The sequence below is a fragment of the Phyllostomus hastatus genome, unplaced genomic scaffold (assembly GCF_019186645.2).
Source record: "Phyllostomus hastatus isolate PE091 unplaced genomic scaffold, TTU_PhHast_1.1 phas_contig_16, whole genome shotgun sequence".
NCBI classification, from domain to species: Eukaryota; Metazoa; Chordata; class Mammalia; order Chiroptera; family Phyllostomidae; genus Phyllostomus; species Phyllostomus hastatus.
The window spans coordinates 12,656,009-12,672,805 of NW_025333643.1; the positions used below are offsets into that span (position 1 = coordinate 12,656,009).

General features: G+C 41.6%; 1 protein-coding gene across 4 annotated transcripts in view; it reads right to left on the reverse strand.

The window, feature by feature from the left end:
* ERC2 (ELKS/RAB6-interacting/CAST family member 2) overlaps positions 1 to 16,797 on the reverse strand; it is a 943,617-nt gene that overhangs the window by 160,964 nt on the left and 765,856 nt on the right. For all 4 annotated transcript variants that reach the window (XR_006784938.1, XR_006784937.1, XR_006784936.1 and 1 more), the window contains one exon: positions 10,230 to 10,295. Coding sequence is in view for 1 of the 4 variants with exons in the window: in XM_045832534.1 (XP_045688490.1) it covers positions 10,269 to 10,295 (27 nt within the window). In the remaining 3 variants the exon portion in view is untranslated. The remainder of the gene's footprint in view (positions 1 to 10,229; positions 10,296 to 16,797) is intronic.

A 16,797-nucleotide genomic window follows, 5' to 3' on the forward strand; every position in this document is an offset into this window, starting at 1 on the left:
CACCAAGCACATTCATAATTTAAAAAATAATAACACGGAGAAAATTCCTCCAGCGAGTCTCAGCTTGCACCCTTACCCATAGTCACTGCCTTATCTGACATATCAGATTTCTCTGAGTCCCAAGCCTGTTGTGTAAGGAGGGACAGGAGTGCTCTGTGGCTCTGAACACTTCCTCATTCCCCCTCTTTGGTTTCCACATTCCGTGAGAAGGAAGGACAAGCCTTTCTGCCACTGATGGTATTGATGACCTGGGAGGCTGAACTGTGTTTCAAATCTGCTGGTGGCGATGCTGTCAGCTGGGTGAGTCATTTCTCTCCCAGTAGAAAGCAGAAGTGTTTCCATTTCCCATTGTGTCATCTGCCTCTGGACAAAGAGGAACACAAAGGATGCCTCTAATGTGATTTCACTATATTCCCAAGCTAGAGCCTTGGCACCAGTGGATGGATACAGGTGCAAAAACAAATCAATAAAATATAAAAGCAACCAACAACAGCAGCCCATAGCTCTACCTGCAGAACCTCATCAGAATCCAACACCATGGGCAATGGAACACCCCTTTTTAATCATGGAGGGTGTCTTGTTTTTGTACAGGGATTTGTACAGAAACTCATATCAAATAATGCAGTTACATCAGAGATCAAGGTGCACTGAAAGAAGAATGATGCTGGGGATCAGCAGGGCTGCTAATTCCACCACAGCTGACTCAGGGCAGCCACAGGCATCTGGGCTTCCTTGCTGATACCTGAGCATGGAACAAAGCAGTCTCATACTGCTGCCAAGAATAATCAAACTGCAGCAATGCTCGTTACTCCCACTCTCTCCAGACGGTTGCTGTGGGCCCACCCCAGCCTGATGAGGCTCTCTGACTGCTCAGTGCAGAGCAGAAATCAAAATTATACACAGGTATGTTAACATGGAAGAGAGTCATGTGACACGGAATAAATAACAACAATAACAGCCTTCCAAGGCTTAGCCAGCATGTAAGACTGGTAGAACTAGTATCTGAACTGGGTTGGTGTGACTCCAGAGCCTCAGTGCTTACCAGCCACATAGCACCAAAGACTAGGCAAAGTTGGATTCTGTTCCTACCGGGCATGTATTTGCATGACCATGTCTGCATGGGAAAATGTGCCTTAGAATGGCACTTTCTCTGAATGAGGATTACAAGAAGTGTTTTTTTCCTGATTCCTCATTAACTTTCTAAGTTTTCTACAGTGAACATGAAAGTAATAAATGGAGAAAATGAAGCAGTGGCTGTAAAACTCAGGTTTTCCAGTGAAAGTGAACTTTGTAATTTTTATTTCAGAGTTCCATCCTATATTTTCTTCTGAAGGATGAAGGTGTAATGGATATAGAGGGTCTTTAGCCACATATGGGTAGTTGCCTTTTCATTCTGGGTCTAACAAGTTTCACTAAGAAATGATCTCTCAGAGATTTTTATAACAACTTTTCTTTTATATCCTTCTGTAAGTTTTATTTCTACCAGACTATATGTGTACAGAGACTGAGGCACTAAGGAAATACTGCGGATGGATGGAGTTCTCAGTTGCCCAAGCCCTGCAACCCAGACACCCAGACTCAGACATTACAGGAAGAACCAGCTTACTAGGACACACAGTGGGGTTGCAAAGGAGCCAGGCTCAACCTCATGCTGTGGGAAGCTCCTGAAGGCTAAAAGAAACAACAGGAAGGGCTCCTCATATGCAGATAAGCATCCCCGAAATTCTGTTTCCTTGGGAACAGCCCCATGAGCTCAAAGGCAAGTGTCAGCCACTGCAGAATCTGCATGGGAGAGATGGGGGCAGCTCAGAACAGCACCCTGCAGGATGGAAGTTCTCAGTTGTTATATGCTGCTCTTCCTAGCATTTGCATTACATTTTCTGGAAAACATAGCTAGAGGGAATGTACACTTTTATCCCAAAGTTTCTAATAGGCATGCTCCTGGGAAAGGTGCCTTGTGGCCACTAAGGCAAAGTGGAGATTGCAGAACCTATTTCATGGGATCATCTAGTAGCTAAGAGGGCCGGCGGTCTTGCTGCAGAGATCATGTTACTCTGGGGAAGGCATATATGGGAAAGGCCTGAGGATACAGTTTAGATACATCTGGGCATGACCAAGGGCCTCCAACCAATTGATACCTCAATGGCAGCAAGGAATATAGTCATTCCAGTTGGTGGTGACCATAAACATGCACTCTTATTTTGGATGTTGTCTGTTTTTTCATTTTGGGGGGACTCTGGGAATGGTTGGAAAGAGGTAGAATTGGAGTTCCTCTCTCTGAAACACCAAGAAAGTTCTGGCTCAGCTTGTTAACATTGCCTATCAATTGGATGCCTTCCCAAAACAGGCCTCTGAGAAGTGTCTATTCTTGGTCTACTGGTCTAGTCAGGAACCTTATTAAATCCACATTTACATATCTTAACAGGAATCTGTTATGCTCTCCCTGAAAATGCCATTCTGGCCATGTGTTTGAATGATAACATTAGGAATTGAGAATCAACACCTGACATTGAATGGTGTTCTGATATCACTTAGTGGTTGTGTTCTTTAAAAATCCATCTTCCTGGTAATTTGGGTGATCCTCCGGAAAAGAGACTGAATAACATTGTGATGTCCTGAGTGTAAGACACAGTTTATGGGCAGCATTGTCACAAAGGGTGATGCCTGTCTCTGGCACCTGCTAACCTTCAGACAGTGCTGACTGCCATTGGTGCTTGCTTCTCCCTGCTCTCACTCATGGCTGGATTTCCCCAAGTCCATGCAGCTTATTATTTTTCTTCTAGCATTCAGTTTTCCATACTCCTCCCACCCATTGATATCTGATTAATTCTCACCAGATGTGAGTGTCTGGACTTCTCCAAGATTTGTTATTTTCCCTGCCATGTTCCTAACCATCTTCAGGCCATTTGTGTGATTTTTGTGACCTCTCTAGTGTTTCCAACACCTCCCAAATTAGTGTCATCTGTGACTTTCCTTCACATGTTCTTTACTCCCCTTTACAGATCATTAGTAAAGAGGTTAAACAGGACCAGACCATCACAACACTGTAGAGCAAATGACAAAGGGGTGGGAGAGGCTGGGCTACTCCCTGAGCGCCAGCCCTGGCACAGGAAGGATGTAATGTAATGCAACAACACTCCGCTAGACTCCTCCCGCCTCTGGCCCACATTCATTTATCACCACTGTTTGTTTATGAGTTCTCAGCCAGATTTCAGGTCCTGAGAGTGTGGTCATATCCAAGCTAACATGCATTGCTTTGCCAGGTAACTCTTACAAGCTCCAGAAAGAATCCACAAGAACTTATTTACTGCTCTTTACTCAGCTTAAAAGCTTCTATCCCAGCATCCGAGGCCATCATAGTTGAGAGCAGAAAGAGGTGGACTGAGACATTTTTAATATTACTCTTTTCTCTCTTCCAATTCATCAGCTCACAGTTGTTCGTTAAAAATATTCATTGGCTTTTCACATTACTCACTAGATTTTTCTTCCAGCCAAAAGAAACCCTCTGCTCAAAAGACAGACTAATCTACAGTCGCCAGCAATCAAACCTTTTTTTTTGCTATTCCCAGGTGTCATTAAAATCAAAGGTAACTGAAGAGGGTGTGTTTTTAGGGTAAACATGCTTTAAGACGTGCTGGAAATTGTGTAGCTGGCTTATGTAGCTATGGTCATAGGAATAAATTTCTCCTTTTGATTTTTATTCCTTCTGTCTTTCTCTTACACTCTCCAGCCCCCAAATTCACCCACCCCAGAGTTATCAACTACTTTCTCCAGTTGCCATAAACAGTCTGCTCTTCTGAGCCCAAAAGTAACAATATCAGTGATGTTCTATTGAGCTCCTCACCATGCAGCAGGCATGGCTAGGCATCCTACTCACCTCATCTCATCTAATCCTCACCATGTCCCTGGGAGGTATCCTGACATCACTTAGTGACACATGGTGTACAAAACCTTCTGCCACTGAGAACATGAGGTAGATTGAGAAGGACAATTACCCAAGGCCATCCAAACCCAGACCCATCTGAATCCAGAGACCCCACTGTGAGCCACTCTACACAGTGTCACCTAATCTCTATTAGATGAATGGTCAGTTCTTCACCTTTCTGAGTCACAGGACTCCTATAAATCTCTGTTGAGGATTCAAGGTACTCTCTCTCCTTGGGGAATGTGCACATACCCACATTAAAGTCTGTTAACTATGTGAAGGGATTTGTAGATCTTTGGGGTACATGGACACCAGCTTAAGAATCTGTGTACTATGAATTTTTGTACTACTCTAAGTTCTTCCAGGGTGAAATTGTACTTAGCTCACTGCCTCAACTTCAATACTAAGATGATGAATTATTTCTGAATGAATTATTGATTGGAAGCAGGTTGGGTAGTTCATTCAAGCTGTAGCTCTGAACAATAAATAGCCCACAAGCCTGACTGGAAGATGTAAATATATACATATCTTCCAGAGAAACAGAGGTGTCAAAAAAAAAAAAAGGTGGCAATGGAGGAAGATAACAGAGCACAAACATCTCACTTTGCCTAGCAATTAATTTTGCAGTTGGTGGTTCTGAAACATCTCATGGCTACTTCTAGTGACTTCTCATCTTAACTCCTTAAAACGGATGATTGGAAGGCTCTTTTGAAGAAAATAACAGTTGACCCCTGAACAACACAGGTTTTAGTGCACAGGTCCACTTATATGAGCCACAGCTGGGAATCTGTGAATGCAGAGGGCTAATTATGTGCATTGTCCTATGCCATTTAACATAGGAGACTTCAGTGTTCTCAGATTTGGGTGTCTGCAGGGGGTTCTGGAGCCAATACCCACAGATACGAAGGGACAACTGTAAAGTTTTGGGGGGTCAAAAGTTGTATGTAGACTTTTGAGTATATGTGGGGTCAACTCCCCTAATCCCTGCATTGCTCAAGGGTCCACTGTATATTTGGGATTTCAAGAGGGGCAATCATTAATTAAAAGCAGCCAAAATCTCATGAGGCTACCCCTTAACTGACAGAATTCTTGATTCCTGGGGAGTTCAGAGGGTACAAGAGCCAATGACCTTGTTTCCTTCTTTCTCTGGGTCCTTTCCAACCTTCTACAACTTCAGGAATATGATTTTTCCACAGATCAGTTTGCCCCACACATCTCCATATTCTATTACTGCTGATTTCTCTTTGCAATTTTTTGCTATTTAAGTTCTCTTCTTTTCTTTGAAAATCAGAGGAGCTGTATATTCTAGAAGTTAGACTTTAGCTATGCTGTAAACCTGACTTCCTAAAAATCACTGCAGTGAGAGGCAAGAGATTCCCCCCACTTGTACACAGGCAAATGGAAAAGAGGACAAGTCAAAAGGCTGCCTCTCAGTTGGCCTTTCCAACTGGATATCAAGGGAAAACAAAACTCTGGATTCCTACTCTGCCCCATATTGTTCAACAATGGCTTGCCCCAGTTTCAATACCCATGGTAGAAATCTGGAAGCATTCTTGATTTAGTCCTTTCTTTTACCTCCCCATCTGAATCTTACTGGCTCCACCTCCTACTCTCATCTCCAACTTATCCATTTGCCTGCATCTGCCTCACTGATTCCCTGGGTCAGCACCATCAATTCTCTCACAACTGATGGAGCAGCCCCTACTTCTGCTTTTCTTGCCATGACAATTCGTCTTCTACAAAGCAGCCAGGGCTGTTCTACAACATAAATCAAATTGTGTCATGTCTCTGCTTAAAGCCAATGATTGTTCTTTTCATTTTTTAATTTTTCTTAGGCTAAAACCCAAACTCTCTACTTTGACTTACGTGATCTGGCTTCTTCCCACTCCTTCAATTTCACCTACTGTCTTATTCTTCATCCAGAGTCGTGATCTTGAAGCTCCTCCAGCCCATAAAGCTCTTTCCCACCTGCAGCCCTATGCACAGATACCTAGGACCACCTCCCAGGCATAGATTCCTCCTGGTTCTCCCCCTTTTAATGTTTGGCATGAAACTCATTTCTTTGGAGAGATGCTCACTGAACATCCTTTTAGAAGTAGGTTCCTTTTGTTAATCTCCATATCTTTCCATTTGCCACTAAAGCAATGATCAAAATATGTAAGGTTTTCATTCATATTTTAATTATGTGATTTGCTTTCATTAACTAGATTGTAACATTCACAGAGTAGTAATAATGTCTATCTTACTCATCATTGTTTTGTCAGCATCTAACCAAGAATTTAACCATTTGATGAAAGGATGCATGAGTAGGTAAAATGATAAAATCAATGGATAAATACATGAAAGAAAAGCCTTTGCAGCCAATGGCACAAAAAGGAGATGCATCAGATCCTCAGTCATAGGAGATACAGATTGAATTAAAAACTTGTTACTCTATACAGGAGGTGCAAAAGAAAAACTCCACTTTGCAGAGAAAATAGGGCTTTGGTTGAGAGTCTAAGAGCACAGGGCTCCTTCCACAATTTCTTTCCCAACCCCTGGATTCCTCTTGCCCCAGGACAAATGCAGGCCTAGCGTCTAGACCCTGTCTATTCAGGGAATGCAAGGAAATCATACACTTTCAAGCCACAATAAAACACACCTCCTTCCTCATTCTTCCTGAGGGGAGGCATCCAGGGAGCTCCACCAGCCTTCAAGCTCTGCTTCTATGTGTAAAAAACCCTTGCTGGGGCTAAGTGCGCTGTAACTCATACTTGCACTCTGTAACATGGCCCATGTGCTGGTGGCATAGGGCTCCAATTTTTCATTTTGAACAGGATGTGTCTGCTGGCATCACAGCTCCGTGCCAAAACTTGTTAATGCCCACATCTGTATTTTTATGAATCAGGTCTGAAAAATTTGCATGTGTTTTCAATCTAAAAAGACTTATCCCTTTCTAGTGGTTTAAGAAATAAAAATGGTCTTGTGCTCTATGTATGCTCAATTACCAGAGTTCACAGTAAAAGCTGGAATATTCAAATGTCAAGGCCGACGTGGCACCAGATCTCACAAGGTGACTTGATTTGGTCCCTCACTGCCCCGTCTCATTAAATGTTCACAAATCAAAGAGGGGTCCAAGGGAAGCACCTCCATTCAATGGAAATAAAGAGTTATTTGCTGACACAAATGATTGCCACATTAAGTGGATTTTCCAAAAATAAAATAATGGAGAATTAAGTAGCTGTTTTCCTGTATTTTGCAAAGCAAGATAGAAAATGCAGTAAGGGCTCCAGGAGCACATTTTCACAATCAAAAGTTGGGGGCGAGAGGAGAGTGTTAGAATATGCATTTGAGGGATGCCCATGAGGGCAGCAACATGCTGGAAATGTGATCCCATGGAGTCTTCGTGAGAAAATCATCACAATAATGCAAGGCAAAGGTAAATTGTAGCCTTGAAGAAACAGGGGATGAGCCAATAGAGAGAGGGAGGGAGAGAATTTGGGGGCAATAGAGTATACAGTGGATCGAAGCAGCATTGTCTATGCAATTTGTAGTGCCAAGTGCAAAATGAAATCATGGGCCTTCTTCTTCAGTGGCAGCAGAGCATTATTAAACCAAGAGTGGAGCCTTTCTAAGCTCAGGGTTCTGTGGACTACATAGGTCACATGCGGATAATGTCAGGCTGGGTGTGAGGTTTGTGGTGGGGGGAGGAAGAGTGGCTCTAGGGGCTATCAAAACTCTTTAGAAAAGCAAAGTTTCCTCAGTCCGCTTTGCTCACAGTAAACACTACCCTTGAATGATCATAGCAAAAAAAATAAGTTGCACCTAGGCTCATACCTAGAAGTGACAAAAAAGGGAGGAGCTGTCAGGGTTGTTACACTAATTCCAATTTGTTGTCATTTTTGGAACAACTTTTCCTAAATTATGATTCATTTTAGCACCAAAACACCAGATTCTAGCCAAGGCCTTTTAATAGTATTATAAGTATATTACTGATGCTTAGTAAAATAACTTCTTGTAATGTTTCTTTTATAAGGGCCATAAATCAAAATATTCAAACAGTTAATTTTTAATGTGCCATTATTATCCATCCTTAGTTATAAATTTAATGTCTCCTTAGTCCCCACAGATTCCAATGTGACTCAAAACAGGCAACGGCTGTTCCAAAGCAGACAGTTCCCCAGTATCTCATTATTTAAGTCTCTAAGATTTGGTTTTAAAAGCCTGAAGATATCTGAGTAAACTTGTTTAAAGGAGTCATAAAGAAAGATAAGTAGTTTTCCTCAGAAGCCTATAAAATTTATTACAACATATTAAAGTAAGATTATATATTGACTAATTATCAGAAGACATTTGTTTTCTGGGGCACATGGTGTTTGGGGAAATTCACGAGCAAAGCAAGGTTTTCTATGAGCTTTGGCACCAATTCTACCCTGAGGATGACAACAAGGTTCCTCCTATCTCAGGAAATGGCAGGGTGGATGTCAGGAGTCTTATGACAGAGCAATAAAGATCTTTATGATCCAGGAGGAGACCGAAATGCAGCCCAGTACACCAACATTTATGGTACAGAAGAAGCAGCTTCATAGAAAAGCCCCAAGGAGGACCCACATTTCTTGCAACAACCCCCAAACTCTTAGGAGCTTACTCTGCCTACCTATTCTATGCATGTGTGGGTAGATTTGACATGCTGGTGTTTTTAGCATTTTAAAACCTTTTCTTCTCATTTAATATTGTATTAGGTCAAATGATTCTTTTATTAGCTTTTCAAGACACAGGGAGACTCTTTCAGACAGGCTCTTAAGAGTTTCTCTGACTTCCCTGCCTCCTCATACTGACAAGCTTCTCTTTGGAGCCACTTTGCACCTGACAGACATAATTCCAGTGCCATTTTTCACTTTACCCAGGAAAGAGTGAAGAGAGGAAATACTCTGATGTGACCATCAGGAAGGCTCTACTGGCAGCAAATGGACCCAGGAGGTGTTACATCTTTACTATACAGAAAGATACTGTATCTGAAAATCAACCCCTCCTACCACCTGGGTCCCCCCACCTGGTGTATTTCCTGCTGGACCAGAGAAAGCAATCTGACTTATTGGCAGGAACTACAACAAGTTCAAACCAAGTAATTGAATACATCATTGAAGCTGTCACCCATGGGCAAAACACACCAGTGATTGTTTTAAGATACACCCAAAGCCCCACTGCCATGAAATAAGAGGGCAAGACTTGAGGAAGGGTACACCTGTTGTTACCCCAGGTAACTGCCTCTCTAGTCACAGACTTGGTGATTCTCCAGTACTGTGATGTTTCATGTTTGTCCTAGAAAAAGAACTATATACTCAGTACTTTTGACCATAAAAAAATCACATGGCATACAATCTTTCACATTCCTACCATATTTCAGGTAACCATAGGTAACTCCAGGGAGCTGTGACTTGGTGTTAAACAGCCTACAGTATACTGGAGAGATGTGAGTCCCAGCAGCAAAAGTCACTAGAGTTTAGTGTTCTGTTTATAACTGTGGCAATTACATGCATAGATGAAACCATTATAATGCAGATAGGACAGAAATAAAGGGTGGGTTGTTAGTAGCTAAAAACCCACCTTTAGAACAGCAAAACATTCAGAAAAACTCCATGCATGAAATGTATAATGCAAAGATCCATAGAACACAATTGTAAAAAAAAGCAACAGATATAATGCCACCAATGAGACCTGCCAATATTAATATATCTCTTCTAATTTATTCAAAGAGGTGTAGTTACCCATTCACCATTACTATGCCTTGATCCTTGTGTTTTCTTCAGAACTGCCATAGAAGAGATAGTATAGTCCATTAAACAGGCTTTTTAGAGATGACATTTTCAGCTCCATACAAATATATCATTTCATTTTCCTTATTCCTTGCCAAACAGTTGAACAACCAGAAAGATGTGAGAATCACACCACACTGGCATGTCTGGCAAAAGCAAACAGTGAGCAGAAAACCACAACTGGAGAATTGTGACAATTTCTGAGTCCTCAATCATGCCTTTAAAAATGTGCATAAATCCTAGTGAGGGTGTAGTTTACATCTTAAATAACACAGAAGCATTAGAATTGTGCTCAACCCAGCCCCAACACGGCAGTGTGATAGTGAGGTCTCAGGTGGCAGGGAAGGGGCCGTAGGTAGGAAGGAGAGGGTTCTTGAGCATGGTCACAGAACACAGGGGCAAACACAGGGCACAGTCACAAACATCAATGAACATTATTGATCACACACACAATACAACACCAGATTGCAATCTTTTAAAGAAAAATGATATAAAAGATGGTTTCTCACCCCTCAAAACAACACTGGAACTTTGGTTTACAGGCCCGGCTATGCCCATATGCCCTCCTCGTCATCCTGCGGCCGGCCCAGGGAGGGAGGTGTGCGAAGAGGAGGGAGCACCGGAATGAAAGAAGAGAAGGTTAGTTACACCGTGATGCACTGCAAATGCACACTGATCTTCACTTTGTTATTTAATCTTAAAGAATGAGAAAAAAAATCCATAGTAACTTAAGTTCCACATCACTGACTTGTCAAATACATAACTAAGTTTGTATCTATGGCAACCCCCACACAAAAACATTCCACCCACCCAGCTCTGACTCTGTGTCAAGATTGGATTAGAAGATTAAAATTAGTCTACATTAGCAGATGATTATTTTTTTGGAAAGCATGCAATCAGAATTGCATATGCCTAAGGAGTAGATTAAACCTTTTAAGTAAGCAGAGAAGTAATTATAGTAATCAAATACCCTTAATATCTCTTAAGCTTAAAGTATCAATAAAGGCTGAAGAAGAATTTTTAAAAAGATCTACTTTTGTAGCAGGTGATAATTCACACTGGTTATTTCACAAAGACTCAAACCGGGCTGTGATCTTCTCGATTTGTCAGGTTCTATTTTGCTCTCAGCGTAAGGGAGAATGTGGCTGCCATGGGACGATTATACATTTGCAATCAAATAAGTTTCAAAGAAAAGAGAGTACACTTTCCATTCAGTAGAATGCTTATAGAAAGAAAATTTTGTTTAACTTAAAATTGTATTCAACTGTGGATAAACTGAAACTTATTTGGTCTGAATTCTTGTTGTTGAAAACATTTCCAGAATGGCTCTGGTGAGTTTCCTCACTTAGTGAAGTGGCAGATAGGCAGGGAAATTCAACCTTTGAAGACAGAAGTGAATTCAAAATAGGACCACCACCACCATAAGGTTCCATTTGCAACAGGAATGCTCATGGTTTACTGCAAGGATAGACAAAATGTTGAGGACTGAGTGGTTCACATCCTGGTCTCACACAGATTTGGGAGTGGTGTCTTTTAATAAATCCCTGATGAAACCAGTTTTTGCCATGACATGCTTCTTTGTTTTAAAAACCAGGACCAGAAAAAAAAATAACTTGGAACATTTTCTTACTACTGGATCTTTATTGCTTAAGTTGTTGCACTATTAGGTTGAATCATATGAAAATGCCAATACTTGGCCATTTTTGATCTAGGAAAACAGCAGTTTCATGCAGTTCAATCTAATCTTACCAATAGGCAAAGGTAATTTTCATCTACTCAAAGATTTATTTCTGTGATCTTGAAATGAATTTTCACATAATTTGTTTCCTTTTTATCTATTCATACTTTATTTTCTGCATTTAAAAGTATCATTTTGAGAAGAGGTTCAGAGAGTTCATCAGACTGCCAAAAGAGTCCATGGATCACAGAGGGTTAAAGAGTCCCTGACTGACAGAAGTCAATTAGGGGATTTGCACACAGTCAAAATTGGACACAGTACAAAATTGGACAATTTGCACTGGAAAGTTCAGATAGAAATATTCTGGGAAAAATAAGATACAATAGATATTTTTGGCTGAGTCTTCTCATGTAAAATTTACCTGTGTTTGTCACTATGCAGTCTAGTAATTACTCCTGACAGAAAAAAAGAAAAACAAAACAAAACAAAACAAAACATTATCTTTTCCCTACATCACTTGAGAAACATGTATTTTTATGTTCATTAAACTCCCTTTCAGTTCTTGGAGAAAAGCAAAGTTGATGTCCCTTTTTATGCTAGTAAAGAAGGAAAAATCTATAGCATCCACAAATGGATTTAAAGGGTTTTAGCAACCCCTTGAAATTCAGTGCAGAACATTGTGGGGGGTGGGGGTGTGAAAGTACATTTCTCTAGATGGAAACTTTCATCATCGGGGGTTCTTGACCCCCAGAGTTACTGCTATAGGAAAACCCCAGGCACAGAGAGATGCTATGATTTGCCAAAGTCACAAAACAGAACAACACTTTAGCTGCAATGCAGCCTACAGCCTCTCCTGACTGCTTCTAAAAGACTATAAAATCACTTTCCTTGCAGAGTAGTTTATTTCATTTTGCATTTAAAATGCAATAGCATGGATACATTCAGTTTGTTTCAAATCCATTCATACTGGGTTTTAAACTTCAAAAAAGAAGAAAGAAAGAAATGAAGAAAGCTACTGCCACCAACATCTACTACTATTTTCTTAACAGTGAAATGTGGTCTAATGCAAATCACTTTTAGCAAATTAAATACATTAAAAAGTGGTAATTAATTATGATTGAATGAGACAGGAATCGTAACTTGAAAATATACACTGCCAATATCACTACTGTGCCTCGTCCACCATAGGAATAAAAAGGAGCTCCCAGATGTCGAGGGTTATTAAAAACCAGATGTTGAGATTGACATCTTGTAAGCTGGTGAATAAAGTAAGGAAATATGACAGTCCAATATAAACTTTGCTAACATTTAACATGGTAGAAATGTGGATAAATTCCTTGAGTGAACTTGTAATATTATGCATATTTTTCAAGTTTTTAGTTTCTAAAGTTTAAAGTTTTTAAAAGAAAATAGAAAGGGAAGTGGCAGCCATTTCTGTTCTCTCTAATCTTCAAAGCTTAAACATGAATTGACCCTAATCACCAAGTGATCTGGGTCAGAGTGAGTATCTGCTTAGGGAATAAAAAACAAAAATGCAGGAGCTAATCAGAGAGGGAGCTTCAAGTATTGCCAAACGTTCGCAGCTGTTTGACTCCTGACTGCATCTCTGGATGCAAATATTGATTTATTCAGCAATCTTACCATAGAGGAATGTATAATTGGGGACCAAAAATAAGAAACAGATAGATATCACTTGGTCATTAACTTTATGCCAAGTTATTCAGAAATACTTGAGTTTTACAATGCATCCATCCTGAGAGAGTCTATTTCCTCTCCTTGTTTTTCTGTTTCTAAATCAACTCTGCACTGGCTCTCCTGGATGCTGCCTGTTGTTTCTTCCCTTGGGTGTCCTTTGTGTGTGATGGCTGTGCCAGGAGTTGCCAAAATATCTGGATGGAAAGAAGGCCTCTTGTCCTTCAGTCATCCAAGTGCTTTTGTCCATAGCATCTAGGGATGGGAACGTTCAAGGTGGGCTGAAGCCCAGAGCCCAGTGACCACAACACACAGCAAATTTTGAAGGGAGAGGAGGCTTAACTACCAAATAGCATCAGGATGTATCTATGGCTTCAGAGATGATACGAGGCCTTGATGGTAAATCTGCAAACCCAGATGCTGAGCCCTAATGGGATTCTGTAAATACTGAGATAAAATAAAATTCCTCACCAGATGGCCACTCACGGGGCCATGCTGATGACAAGATCTAACGGCAAAGGACAAAATCATCACCGATGAGACAGGAGACTCACTGTTGTGGGGGCATTTATTGGCCCCAGCAAAGCAGCTCTGGGAAGGAATGCTATGATCTGATGTGATGAATGGCCCAGAGTAAACCTTTAATTGGTCTGTATTTTGAAGTATTCAGTAAAACAGCAGGCAAGCCCCAGCCCATCACTGGATATTAAAAAACAAAACAAAACAAAAACAAAAGCTGGCAGTTCTCTTTGATTTGCTATGCAGCTTTTCTTCTTGAAATCAGAGGATGAGGTTCCTAATGGGGGCCTTGCTGTCATACCTGGAAATGAGAATAAAATTATGGAAGTGTCACCTTCAAATCAGCCCACTGCTGATTTGAGATCTCACTGCCTCTGTGAGAACTCAGCTGCCATCTCTGTCAGGGAGACATGGGAAGAGATGCAAGGAGGCTGTCCTGGTCATAGCAGAGACAGTCACCAGACCTGCCGATGCCCCTACTTCAGTCAGGGCTCCTCTGACACTTTCAGAAAACTTCAAGCCCCAGGGGTCTGTAAATTTTGGCTGCACAAATTCCAAAAGCAGGACCATAGTATGGGATTTATGATGTGCCCTGTACCTGGGTTTCACCAGAGCAACCCTCCTTGGCATATCCCACTGAAGGCTTGGCCAGAGCTGGGACAGACAGATACATGTGTAAAGGGAAACAATGGGTGGGAACCTGGAGAACAGGGGTTCTGGGCCTCTTCATGGCACTAGTAAGTTTTCTCTCAGGGTCAAGACCTCTCATTCATGTCTTTCACCTCTCCTGCCTCCTGGAACGCTTAGCCCTTAGATGGATGTCTTTGTTCGGGTGATGAGGTCAGGGATGGCCATGAACTCTTACTGGATTTGTATTTAGTATAGCCTGTAGGGCCCGTTTGCAGACAAGTTCCCCCAAATAATAGGAAAGTCCTATCTGTCTTCAGACACCCAGTTGGGGCTCTGTTTAAATATATATGTTGGCTTATTTCTGACCTGGGCTAGACACCAGCCAACAGGTATCAGCACCTGCTACAGGTTAGAGACAGTATGACACTTTCTGTGCTTCTTCCCTGAGTCTCGCCACAGCCTTGCAACACAGGTGTTGGCAGGCTTTTGTGCAGATGTGGAAAGGAAGGCTCAGGGAGAAAGTTCAGGAAACTTGCCAAAGGACACCTGGCCAGGACCTGTGGAGCAGGGTCAAATTTCAGTCTGTCTGGCCACAAAGGTTTACCCTTTCAGATATGGATGCTCTGAAGCTGCATAAAGAAGAGCTCATTTTGACTACGGAAAGCATTTGCTGGTTCTGCTGAGCTCAGTTTAGAATATTTTGGATCTTGTATGCCTCTTCCCAAGCTGTTGAAGATCTTGGTGTTGGATGATACAACTTAGTTGGGTCCCTCTGGCTCTTGGAAGACAGAGAAGTTCCCATGCAAGAACATGGGTCCCTTAAACAGGAATGTCAATAGCACCCAAACAAATTCCAAGGTCCCTGAGGAAGAAGATGGCACTTTCAGCCCCTTCACACTGCCACTCAACATCTCAGATCTGGGAACTTAACAAATATTTCCAAAGGAGGAAGGATATAAGGCTCGATTCTTGCTTTCTGCCTGACTGGACTCTGACAGGGAATGGCCTGGATTTCAGAGTTCCTGAGGGTTGGCCCAATTGTGTATCTTTGTTTCTCCACAGCATGGCTCCCTCTCCTTTGTCACTGCACCAGCCACATCCCTGGTTTATTCTTCTAATCCCAGGGGGTGAAAGCTGAAGTCACTGGAGGAAGGGAAACATGATGGGAGACACCCATATTTTATGACACACTGGGTTGGTTCTTCTCAGCAAGAGTACCTCACAAGAACACCCTGAGGAAGGGCAGCCATCTGAGTCCTTTTTGCCAAGCCACTGAGAACATTAGAGAGGCTTGGGGGGTTTTCTCCTTCACTTCTAAAATTTTTGGACCATCATTTTGGGGTGACATAGAAATGAGCTTTCTATTTCCGTCAAGCAAAATAATTCTGACAAACCGGTGTTTGGTATTTGGTGCATGGCTCCAGCTCTCTCAGCTGAAAGATATAAGATACCCAACTGAAGATAGAAATGCTGGGAGGCTCTATGTTGGCCAACAATATCGTATCAGAGCCCAAAGTCAACATCTGCTAAAAGCTGAGCCATTGCCAGATAACCATAAAAAGGGGGCAGTGGTGGAGACAGGCTTTATTTTCACTTCCTCATCCATCAGTCATTAAGGCTTGGCTTTGTTAAACACAGTGAAAATTGTGTTTTTAACATGAATCTGGTTCTGCCATTTCCTGGCTAGTGGGCAACCATATCCGCTGGCCCCTTGACCCTTTATTCCCTCTGTGGCCTCAAAAAGAATATGGGATCATATCCTGCCCCTAACGCTTCATGAGGATGCCATATACATTAAATTGGAGAATGTCAATTAAGCCACTCTGTAGACATTACAAGCATATGCAAATAGAACTGGACACACCACCCTTGTTGGTAGCATTTGATAGTTTGTTACTATTACAACAAATTATGTGATTTTGCACCAAGGCCAAAGACAGAATGCATGTGAAAAGAATCTGATACTGTATAAAACCATTCTTAGACATTTTAGCATCTCTGGGCTGTTCAAAGTTAGAGTTTATTCAGATCATTAATATTTAGAAGCTGAAATGATTTTTAGAATGCTGTTGTCTGCAGGAAGGCAGTTTTCTGAATCTGTGTGTGTGCAGTGTATGTTTAAAGGATGTTTCTGATTCTCTTTGCTCTGCTGTCCCATTATCTTCAGAGTGTGTTGAGTGCCTGGAGTGTGTAAGTCAAACATGATCCTTATTACATCAGTTCCAGAAAAAAAGGAGAAGCAATGGTGTTTAGCAACAGAAAATGGATTTCCCTGCTTTGAGATGTTTTAGGGTTGGCCACCTCCTTTCAATGGGGGAGCTACAGTGCTGCCTCGTAGACAAATGGGGACTGGATTAAAGCAGCAAGTTGAAAAGGAATCAAGCCTCATCAAGCCTCTGATGTTGCCAAGATGAGTTATACCTACAAGCTGGGGAGTGCAGGCTGTGTCTGAAAACCCCTGTGTCTGAAAATCCTGTTGACTCAAAGGATACTGCAACAAATCTCTTAATGAAACTCTAATACTACAAACAAGCTTTAAAACTAAGAGGAATCACTAA